This window comes from Ostrea edulis, chromosome 8 (genome assembly GCF_947568905.1).
Source record: "Ostrea edulis chromosome 8, xbOstEdul1.1, whole genome shotgun sequence".
NCBI lineage: Eukaryota > Metazoa > Mollusca > Bivalvia > Ostreida > Ostreidae > Ostrea > Ostrea edulis.
The window spans coordinates 46,278,113-46,290,998 of record NC_079171.1 but is presented as its reverse complement, the minus strand read 5'-3'; the positions used below and the strand labels follow the sequence as shown (position 1 = coordinate 46,290,998).

The following is a 12,886-nucleotide window of genomic DNA, read 5'->3' as shown; positions in this document are numbered from 1 at the left end:
GACGAAGAAACGGAATACATGTACACATTTTACATTTAGGTCGATTTTGACCATTGACATACTTATTTTACTTTTTATCTACTAATTTGCATTAAATTATTTGAAATACTTGATTTAATTAGCAATCGCAATGAAGAAAATATTAAAGAACATTGCTATTAAATAGTATAGACATTTATTTTACAGTGCTTCATGAATATGAAAATTAATTTTCTGCGACATTGGAAATTTTTTATTTCAGCTCAAATATCTATATTTTTTAAATCGACCCATATAATTAGTACATGTATGAATGTGAATGGATATTCGTAATACTAGATAATAAGTACACGTTTATTGAATTGTAACGTTTTATTATCAATTTTGTATTTCAGATTAAGCTATTGAATTGATTCAGGAAGTGATCAGTTTGGCTTATACAGAAACTCCAGGAAGTCAATATAGTGGGTGTTGTTGGTAATTATCCTGCCCTGATCACATATTCCTACAAACATGTGTCAAATTCAGGTGACTGGGGCCTGTAGACCTTTTGGGTTAAACCCAAATTTCATATTTTATGTAAATTGATGATATGTATTATGTATAAAATAAAAACTAAACATCAAACTATGTTTACTTGTTCATATCTAGTTATATCACTTATGAGAAATGCATTACAAATTTATCACACATTTAAATTAATAGGAAAGGGTATTTAAATTCACGGTACTGTTGTGATGGAATGATTTCTTATGCTATTCACAACACAGGATAGAAGAACTTTCCGATTGCTTTCCCAAGCCATTATCAGATCTCCAATATACACAGTGTCTTTAAGAGCCATTCTCTGTAAGCATCAAAATTTTTATTATAGGGGTGGAAAAGTACCCTCACCGATTTTGCTGAAATTTGGCATATAGTGATTATTTGATACCCTCTCATAGAATTTGGTAACAAATTTCGAAATTGAGGTACCGTTGCCATGGTAACAAGAACACTGTGAAAACAGCTCCCAAGATGCTTAAAAATGCTCGATTTTGGCCTGTTTTTGATTAAACATAAACAAATTAATTTTACTGATGTACACATTTCTCTACTGCTTGCTTAAAGATTAGGTTCAGCATAATGAATTCTTAATAAAACATCAATAAATCAATATTGGATTACCTATTGTTCCTAAGGTTGAAAAATCAATATTTTAGCATTTTGACTATTTTTGAAAAAAAATCATTTTAAAGCCATTTTATGACATCATTTACAAGAAAACACAACAACACACATCAATGAAAGTTATATATGATTTAATTCATCCCATTATGTGTAAAATAAAAAAAAACGACCAATGTCTTATTTTGCAAAATAAAATTATATAGCTTGAAAAATTGGTTGCCATGGTAATATGAAAAATCTCATAACATGAATATATGAGTCCAATTTTAATAATTTTTCAATATAATATCCTTAATCTATTAAATTTGACATAAACAATGATAAATATCATGAATTATCATGTTATGAAATATTTCAGTTGCCATAGCAACCATATTTCAGTATTTTATAACAAGGTTTTAAGAGCCATTCTCTGTAACCACTTAAAAAAATTCGGCACGCATAGTCACCGATTTTCACGAAACTCACCTGAATGAAACATCTATATAACATATTCAAGAAAATATATTTAAAAATTAGATAGTGATCATGGTTGCTATAGAAACAGGTACACTTTTATCAAGTTTGGCCATTTTCTAGAATTTGGTAGTTTTGGCACAAAAGTTGAATATAAAAGATTATGAATAGTCTTAAAATTCTAATTTTCAAGTTAAATTATAAAACAGATCCCATATTTGTCATTTAAGGGAAAAAATGAATAATGGACAATCCTAAGTGATTTTTATAATTGAACAAATCTGTAAAATTGTGTTTAAATTCAATGGTTTTTATGTCTTAATAACTTTTATTCGCATCCACCTCAAATAAAGTGACAAAGGTTTTTAAAACAACTAATCTATGTTCTTCATAAATCTAAACTAAAACTTTTGGGAATCTGCCTATTTCATACAATTTGAAATGAATGATTTATGGGGGGCAATGCATTCTGTAACCAAGAGTTATTCCCCTTTGAAACTCTTCAACGTGATAAGGCAGTAAAATTACATAGAAACACATATAATTTGGCGGGATAATGTCTTACTGCATGCTGACAGAAGTTTAGACGAAGACATGTGGCATTCAAAATATTCTCTCCACTCACCCACACGAAAGAAGGTGTGAGAGACATATATCCGAGTACCAGCGTTCTAGTAATACAGGTAATTATTCTATTTACTTTGATATCCATTCACAAGCCTAGAATTAATCAACTTGATCACAATCATTTGATGTCAAATGTTTTCATAGACATTGTGTACAATTATGGATTTCTCTAGATCTGCCAATATAGCATGGCACATATGATGTGCGTGCGTGCTAAATATTCACCCTTCAACTCGCCACTGCTTCAGTTGTATTGATATGACGTCAAAATGTAGACTGTGGCGTCATACGTTACAGTACTTAGATCTACTTAGGCCTGATGCAGCACACTTTATTCTGTAGGGGATCGTATGACTAGGATGAAATCGAGATAATAAATGCAAAATCGTTATCATTATAATTTTGTTTTATAATAGAATGAAGTAATAGAATCATTAAAAAAAATCATAGATATTTATTCATTTGAAAAATGCATGACCTTTCGTTATTATACATATTACATAAAAGAAAAGAGACGCCCTGTTGTGATTAAGCTATTGCATACTCCCCCCCCCCCCCCCCCCCCCCAATGATACATGCCAAAACATTGAATAAGCTATCCTTCATGAAATAAAGTAATGGGTCATAACATTGAATTTTATCTCTAATCCTTTCTACTTGTATTAGTTCGGGGGGGGGTGTTATACATGTACAGATACTCAACTGAGAAGTGAATTGAGGTGGGGACACTATTCAGTATTATTAGACATCCACATATTAATTATTCTTTACTTTTGATAACACTTTAAAAAAAATCAATTCTATGAATAAATTCAATTAATTAAACAGAATTGAAATATTGTAGAAATACCAATACTGATACACCTTAGACTATACATGTTATGCATGGGAATTTACTCTATTTTTTTTTTCTTTTTTGTTCAGCTTGATTTTGTTTTCATTTTACACATGCCACTAACAAAACAAAAGTATTTATTAAGTGTGTCCAGGGGTCCGTGTTTGCCCAACTATCTATTTTGTATTGCTTGTAGGAGTTATGAGATTGATCACTGTTCGTTATCTTCACCTTGCATTAAGGACATACAAGCAACATTTCTGACATTTATTTGTTTTCCATCTTCTTGATATAAAAAGCTATCGTATGATTTCGGAAATAAATTCAAATTTTACCGGTCTGGGTAGCTTAGCGATTAGATAACCTATCTTGTAATGTAGGGGTCCTGGATTTGATCCATTATTTGCTCAAACATATTTGTACTGTCCTTATATATACAACCTGATGTAATACATAACTTTTGATTGCAACAATATTAGAAACTATCAAAATACCGAGTACCAGAATGCTATCTCTAAAACAGACATGGTAATACGACGTACCCCAAGATTTGTTTTTGTAGAAACGAGGCAGAGTGCACATTCATGAAAATTTATATATATTGTTGAGAAACGTCGCATAAGTCATCAAGTGATAAAATACCGCAAAACAATTCTCTCTGTTTTTAATATTATAATTAACCCATGTGTTGATTAATTGAAGTCATATAATCACCTTAGAGTTTAGATGAAACTAAATCTAGATAAGAATACATGTATTTAAGTAAGTTATTACCCAATCTAATTAAAATTAGATCTTCCATCCGCTCCCCAGTTTTCGATACGCGACGTATCGAAAACTGGGGAGCGGATGGAAGATCTAATTTTAATTGGATTGGTTATTACCTACCGTAAGAAAAGGGTTTGAATAAGATTTCATTCAAACATATAATTTAAGGAATACATATTACAGCTACATGTAGTAGTAGACGTAGATGACATGGGGAGAACAAGTAATACATTTGAGATGGGACATAAGATTTTGATATGCTTGCATATATTCATCTTGGTATTTCTCTTAAAATTAATATTATCTATTGATTTTGTAGGAAGTGTCATATTGTCATTTTGGTGGGGGCCAAGTTAGAAGCATCAGTGTATGTTCGATGCTTATGTTGCCTCAAAGGATATGATAGGGTGTGGTTCATTTAACCGGAAAGAATTTCTATCAGGACAGCAGATCACATTATATTTTAGTTGTCTCTATGCCATTGAGAAGACGATTAGCCATGATGACTATATATGCGCAAAATTAGAAAATGAAAAAGATTGTGTGTGCTTATCTTGTCTATTTTGTAATATATGATTCTAAAATAAAGGGATACTATTTATAATAGGATACGATTATGAAATATTTATCATCGGAACCCACTGCTCAAAGGCCGTAATTAAGCGCCGAGCATAGGCCTAAATTTTGCAACCCTCACTGACAATGGTGACGTCTCCATATGAGTGAAAAATTCTTCGGCGGTACGTTAAATGATAATCAATGAATCAACCCGTAGGTTCCAACGATGTCAGATATTAAAGATATTGACTTTTCCAGCATACTAAATGACTTCAATATGAACATCATTGGTATGTTATAGTTATAAGCAAGGTCTTCTTATGATGTTGAAATATAATTCGCATACCTATGTTTAAAAAGATACGTTAAACGAGTGACCATGATGAACGTCCATACTCTAGAAAACAGAGGCCCTCAATTGTTTTTAATCAAATGCCAAGGTCACGAGTCAAGGTCAAAATACTTCCTCATAAGTAACTGTAAATTGTCAAGTCATGTAATAAACAATGTTAGTTTAATAGATTTCATATATGGTACTGGCATAACATTTCTTGCACATACATAGTAAGCAGAGCTAATATTGAACTGCATAGAGGGGGTAATTCCTCGTGAATCTATGATAAATTACAATCTTTATGTATCTTATTTAGTTTATTTAACTTGAACAATTTTTAAGATCAATTATTCGATTTCAATGTCACACTTAATTCGATTGGTAAGGTGAAAAAATGTACATGATAGTTTGAAATAACTGAAATATTCAAATATGCATTTTCTAGATATGGTAGTTATTTTGATGAATTCTTAAGATATACATTTGCAATTTGTGATACATGTACAATACACAAATAGAAATCATGCACATTTGAAGAAAAAAAGAAGAAAAAAACCAAAAACTATGCATTGATCTAATTATCTGTTACAAATTAGGAGTGTGTATGATTGAAGAACATGCATGATGTATAACAAAATGAGATTTACTTGAAAAGAATGTGAACATCGAGTTTGCTGTTATATGATAGTTTGTTACCATATCAACAATGTAATATGAATTAACTATCAGTATTAATAATTTATCAACTATAACATTGACTACAGTTGAATCTGTCTATAAAAGTTGTTGTTTTTTTTTGGTCTAAAAATTTATTTATTTTGCATGAATTTCGAATTTGAAAAGAAATAGCAATTTTCGTTTCCATGGCAACCAACATGAATTCTCATATTACACTTGTTAAAATTTAAAATCTAACATCAGTAGCAATCGGTTATTAAGATTATATACTTTGAATACATAGAAAATTGAATTTTGAATTACATTGAAAAATGCATCTCTACTGTCATATCATGACGAAATGCATCATTTTGTTCCCATGGAAACACAGCTTAGATGGTAGATTCCCAAACATGTCTCATTGTTATATGATAGTACTATATCTAATGTATGTTGTACAAGCATTTATAGATTTCAAGCTGAATGTGGGAGTTTTTATCCATCATTCAAATGTGCCTCTAAATTAGCTTTTTCAGAATGTATCAAACAACCCTCTTTTCCAGACAGAATGAAAATATAACAGAATTATTCAAACCTTCAACTAAATATCAAACTAAAAAATAAAAATGCTATATAGTATCATTTGATAATGATTAAATAAGAACTCAAATAGGTTAATCCAGTATAGTTCAATGAAAAATGTCATTTTTCATGCGAAAATTGACTCTTTTGTGACCTGAATGGCATGCACGTATTACCATGGCAACAGAGTTGCATAGCAACCAAATTATGATGGTTTTACATTACGTATGCCAGATTAAGTCGATGTGCCGAATTTGAAAAAAATCGGTGACAGTGCGTGCCGGACCCCTTATATAAATGTTTAAGTGGTTACAGAGAATGGCTCTTAATAAGTAATCTAGTATGCTAATTTGTATCAGAAAGCATTACAGATCTGCTTATTACCATGGGATAGTGTAAACTCATTGTCATATTATATTTGAAAATGTAAATTGATGTAAAAGTCTAGTTAAATTAGCCATATAAATGATTAATTCTTTTGTTACCATAGCAACCATTATAAGATAAATGTATATGGTTCCTTAGTTTTGAAGAAAAGTGCTGACTATAACACTGATTTGTGTCAGGAAGCAGAAACGTGTGTGCCTATTATTAAGTGAAAGTGTTCTGTCATAATCTTAATAATTGCTATAAAGTACAAATTTCATAATTTCCATGGATTAGTCATAAGTTGGATTAGTTGGTGTAGCAAACATTTGAAAAAAATCTTCAAGTCAAAAGGCATTGGTAGAAGATCATTACATTTAATATGAAAATGAATTTTTTTTAATGTGTTTGAATTACTTTGTATTGAATAGAATTTTTACTTTTCACAAGATTTATATCTATTTATCTCTAGGTATTTCCTGTAAAAGCATTATATGACTGTTTAATCATTTGAATTATAGTATTAGTGATGAAATGTTGGTAATCTGACTGTTTTGTCTCCATGGAAACATTAAATAGGAACTGTAGCAGCTGTTTCATAACAGTTCCTACTTAATGTTTCCATGGAGACAAAACAGTCAGATTACCAACATTTTCATAACAGGACTTTTGGACTAGCCATCTCTGGTCAAAACTGACTCAACTGAGTATAAGTAGGTAAAATACTTGTACTTTAAAATGTAAATGAAAAGAAATCTAAATCGTCAACATACTGTTTCCATGGAAGTAGGTTTCTATAGCAACTAAACTGCAAATTGAATTCCTTCTTAATTAGTATATTAGTATATATAGAATACAAAGATGAAGTTATGATATTGTAGAATAAATCTACTGAAGTACATGAACATTAAATTGTTTTCAATGATTATGGTTGATTTTTCCATAGTAACACATTTTTCTTCATATTTTCCCCTTTGTAATAATTAAATTCAAATGATTAAACAGAAATGAAATGAAAGGGTGGTGTACTGGTGTAAGTAGATTATGACCTAAGTAACATCATCTTCCTGATACCTTGCAGCTTTAGTTGACACACAAAACAATTTAGAAATCGTTAGTACATATGTATGTGGGTAGCTGATAAAAATCAGTGTCGAGAAAATGTTGGGAAAAGAATGCATACCCAATCATTAATATGCCCTTTCATTTCATTTCTTTATTTCTCGATTAATCCAACTTTAGTGGGGGAAAAACAACTGAATATGGATGGCCTTTTGGCTTGTGTCAGTGCTTTCTCCATAAGTACATAAGTGCACTTTTCTAATTACTCTGTTGCAAATAATTTCATTCATTTCCATGAATACCAGATTCTGTGACGATGACATTAAAAAAGACTTGCAATGCAAAATCAATGCCCATTAAAATTCCCAAAACATCCATTGTTTATAACAACACAATTTACAGGGGTGGGGGATTGCTATTGTTAAAAATAGGCTTTGGTTTTGTATCAAAATTGTGATGTGAGTTTATGTGTCGTACATGTAGATGAATGACTTATAAGATGCACGCATTACAAACAATACTGCCCAACTTCCAATTCGGGGTGGGGGGTGGGGTATTATTTTGTTTTTAAAAGCAAATTTTTTGTCCATCTTGGTTATATTAAGAATATCAATTTAAAGTTGTCCTGTTTCTCTCAGACTTATCCTGATTGTTTTGTATTAGATTAAAATTGTACATTTTAAATTGCCGTCTGTGAAGCTCTCAGTCATTCCAGAAAATAAATTAAACAATCTTCAATCATATGTTCAAGCTTTATCTAAAAATGAGTTTGTAAACAATGACTAACACACTATATTTGTTTTTGCATATACAATGTATATCAGTATTTTTCTGTAAACTATGGACATGCACAGTTGCATTGTTCAGTTGAGTACAGTTCCTTTCATGAAAGGGGATGAGAAATTCAAAAAACAGGTTGTCAGATATTCTCCAACAGTTTCAGCCTCTGTGATTTTCTCAGTGGACACATTCCAGTTGAACAATCTTTAAACAAGTTCCAACCATGTTGGATCCACTTAAATTTTAATGACCCACAACTCTGTTGTCATAATGATGATGCTGAGTCTTATACATTCCTCACAGAAAATATTTCTGTCTTAATTTCATTTAGAACATCCAATCTTGAATCTGCACCCCTGACTGTCAGAGCTACAAATGTATATTAAGAAAAATAAATATTTCTTGCTGATTGATAAGTTTAAATAACATCAGAATTGGCAATTGGAAACTTCAAAATGAAATTAAATTGACAGATTTATGAATATTTACAAACATTAAAGTTAATGTGATAAATCTTATTCACAAACACCTATCGGCACAGGCATTTCTCATATACAAGATTTTGCTTGAAGTTTATATTCAACGGTGAATTGCATGTGGAAATGGATGAACTATATAATATATTTGTTTACTGTCTAGTTATTTTACAAACTGAGGCAAAATGAATGATAGTAAAGTACTTACGGATCTGAATTGTTATGACAACAGCATTGAACACATTTAATGCCACCTATGCGTTTCTTTTTCGGCTAATCTTCTCAGAAGTTTTTGCATACAAGTTCTCCCTGTTGTAATCACGATCGCAGCGTAAATCCACTGATACATCATCATTGAAAGCTACCCATCGAGAGCATAACGGTCTCCGACAAACACTTAAGTATCAAATGTAAAATTCTAGTTGATTTAAAGACTTAAACCAGCTCAAAATATCCAAATCACCACTCACGAACTTCTACTTTCACTTCAGAAAAGGGACGTAACTTGTCTTGACCATGAATATACTTGGAATACGCATTGCAGTCAAGAGTCGAGGTGATCTAGATTTCGGAAAAACTCGCATGTTTTCGCAATAGTGCAAATTTTAAAATCAATTTATTTTCTTAAATGAAATATGACATCTCTAATTTTTTGATATGTTATTCTAGTAGATACGATACACATTTGTCAATGTAAGAACAATCCACCAGTGGTTGTGTTTCTACACAAAATTGAAACAATTTTTTTCTCATTTTCAGTGGGATTTGGGGGTATTTGAGGGCATACATTTCATGTTAAGGTGTTGCAGCAAATTAATTTTATTTTTAAAAATTATACACAACATAGCTTAATTAAATAGCAATGGAAATTAAATGAAAAATGAATATACACATTTTTATAAAGGAAAATTCAATATTTACTGAGGGGCACGTCTTTGTACAAAATTGGATGTCTTGTTGCCATGGAAACACGAGTCAATTCCCATTTTTAAAGGTGTCATGATTAAAGGACTGAAGTATGTATACTTTGTGTAAAATTTCGTCAAAATCCGTGTCGGTCGTTTTCCACATGTTTTGATGCTTACAGAGAATGGCTCTTAAGATCTGTTAAAAATTAAAAATAATTTAGATTTTTCAAATATAATTGACGACTTTCATCTAACAAAAAAGGTGGGGGTACTTTAAATATGAATGATTTTTCAGGAATTAATTTCTGAAAAAAAATTGCTTGAACATAAATTGAAATAAAATGTGCAAATGGTTAGACAGTAAAATAGGTAAGTTAAATCATAAGGTATTGACCGAGGCACATTCTATATTTATTGTGTTGATAACATTTCTGACTGTATGGATATTGTAAACTTTGTTCATGCCATGCTATGGAAACAATTATGTATTTATTCCTCAGAGTCCAATATAATGTTGAATTATCCGCATTTCGTCGAACATTAGTATAGCATGTGTACTTTGTCGTTTGTGTTCTCGTGAATTATTGTTTTGCTGAGCATTCTAACAGAACGAACTGAATTAAATGTATAGCTCTTATCCTTAGACGAATTTGACTTTACATTTTTTGGCACACTGTTTTTTCCTATAATAGCTCTAAAACTTCATTGTTATTTCGGATTTCAAACATTTCGGTTGAGCATCACTGAAGAGATATACTTTGTCGAAATGCGCATCTGGTGCATCAAAATTGGTATCGTGTAAGTTTTACATCATGATCCCTGGATCGAGGCCTCTGCTGGTGGACTGTTAGTCCCCGAGGGTCTCTACAGCCCAGTGGCTAAATACTTCGTTTCTACCTTGAAAATACGGATGTATATTCAATTGCTGTTATAAAATTTAGAAATCTATTTCAAAATTAAGGATTATCTCCCTAATGCATAGCTCTTATCCTTAGACGAATTTGACTTCACATTTTTTGGCACACTGTTTTTTCCTATAATAGCTCTAAAACTTCATTGTTATTTCGGATTTCAAACATTTCGGTTGAGCATCACTGAAGAGACATTATTTGTCGAAATGCGCATCTGGTGCATCAAAATTGGTACCGTGCAAGTTTTACATGATGAAGTACATATGTTCATTAGTGGTAAATGAAACCCAACAATATACCTTGGGAATCAACCTTTGATTTTTTTGTTGGAGTTTGGATGTGCATCTACTGGGGTTCAAAAATACAGTACCTACTGCATAAAATACATACAAAACATGTTAAATTTTGTCTCAACTTTTCATATATATTACATGGATGTGTGGACTCATACTGGGTCTTGCTTGTAATTATACACAGTGGTAGGGGTAACTTTAATATTAAAAAAGAGGTTGTTATCGTAGTTACATTTAATTATAATTTATTTTTGTTTATGTTCTGATTTTCATTTCGGGAGATGTCTGAACTCATAGCCCAAACGCCCATGCAATTAAACACTGATAATTAAAAGGGAGATTCATTTGAGAGTTAAAAAAATGAAGTTGTCATGAAAGGTGAAGATAACGAACAGTGATCAATCTCATAACTCCTACAAGCAATACAAAATGGAGAGTTGGGCAAACACGGACCCCTGGACACACCAGAGGTGGGATCAGGTGCCTAGTAGGAGTAAGCATCCCCTGTTGACCGGTCACACCCGCCGTGAGCCCCATATCATGAAGTGATTTAATTCGAAAATTGCAAACATTTATGTGTAGGAAACTAGTCTTTTGAAATTAATATTTGAATTAGCACATCGCGGTGTATGTAAAAGAACCTTTAGGCGTACATTGATAAGGTCTGTGTTAGAAATGACATTAGGTGATGATTTGAAAATGAAGCTAGCCAACAACTAGACTGATAATCGCCAGTATTACCAGTTTTTAAAGTAAAACCTCAAATCATTCTTATCTTATTATGTATTTATATACCGTTATCTAATCCTTTCTGACATGTACATAGTTTCACAATGTCTGTCGTTTTGTGACGCTATAAAAGGAAAATGTTTCTTTTCGCAAGTTTTCAACTCCTTGAAAAGAGTGCCCTTCATCATATCAATTTTCTATGTATATCCCAATATTCATCGATTATGTCATCAAATCATCAGCGGGTTTGTACATATTTTCCTTTTGTACTATTGATCTTCAAGCCAACATTGTACTTCTATATTTCGATGTTATGAAATAAATAAACCAATACCTGCTGTACTTGCTAAACATGGTAAAAGATCCCAATTTATTAATTTTTGCAGACACGTTTTTACGTATAAAACGTCTCAGATGAGATGGATTTCAAAACAACTTGTTCAGCGACTTCCCAAGTTTGTACCCTATCGTTCATTTTTTTTTTCAATACTTTATTAATTGAAAACAAGAATCGGAAAAAAATTGTATGTTGCGGAAAAAATTCTAAAAGGACACGCTGTGGATCATCTGTATTATCATTTTTCATCAATTATAAAAGCTGAGTCATAGAATTCCCCATTCTTTACAACTGGAAAACACTTCATACCTCACAACAAATACGTATTAGTAGATCATAGACAACCAACGGCTACATAGACAAATTTTGATGGATGCTTTGAACGATAAATATAATCAAGACAGTACATACCGTAGCAATATATAAATCACAGTGAGAAAATGAAACAGCCAACAACCAGACAGACTCACAAACAGCGCCATAACATGATACGTCATGTCTAATGACGGGCGTATAAACACAAGGAAAAATATCAACAGAACACTGTGTACATACCGTAGCAATATATAAATCACAGTGAGAAAATGAAACAGCCAACAACCAGACATACGCACGAACAGCGCCATAACATGATACGGCATGTCTAATGACGGGCGTATAAACACTAGGACAAACTACCAACAGAACACTGTACATACCGTAGCAATATATAAATCCCAGTGACAAAATACAGCAGAACCAATACGGAACAGCCATTCCGAACAAGGAAGTAAATTGAGTAAGTGAACCCTTTAAACATAATGAATAGGAGAGGACAAAATACCATTGTTAACTAAACCGCCAAACATTCAACTTTGAGAATATAAACATGCAATTGTGAATCATTTCAATACTCCATAGAAATAAATAATATTTGAGATGGTATTATGCCATATTTTATAACGAATATGTTATCAGATTGCAGGGATCAATACTCTGTCAGTAAATTACACGCAACTTAGCGTTCAGTAAATTAATGCAAACACTTGATCTTCCATGTTTTAATCTCAAATGAGCAA

General features: G+C 31.7%; 1 protein-coding gene across 3 annotated transcripts in view; it reads right to left on the bottom strand.

Annotated features, from left to right (window-relative positions):
• Positions 1 to 12,886, bottom strand: part of LOC125663286 (platelet endothelial aggregation receptor 1-like) — a 65,196-nt gene that overhangs the window by 44,366 nt on the left and 7,944 nt on the right. Inside the window, exon 1 of one of the 3 annotated variants that reach the window (XM_056146245.1) lies at positions 12,527 to 12,589. The exons of 1 other annotated variant lie outside the window; for it this stretch is intronic. In XM_056146245.1, the coding sequence (XP_056002220.1) occupies positions 12,527 to 12,584 (58 nt within the window). In that variant the 5' untranslated portion in view covers positions 12,585 to 12,589. Of the gene's footprint in view, positions 1 to 12,239; positions 12,359 to 12,526; positions 12,590 to 12,886 lie in introns of those variants that run through there. One more of the 3 variants, XM_056146247.1, reaches the window with a different exon arrangement.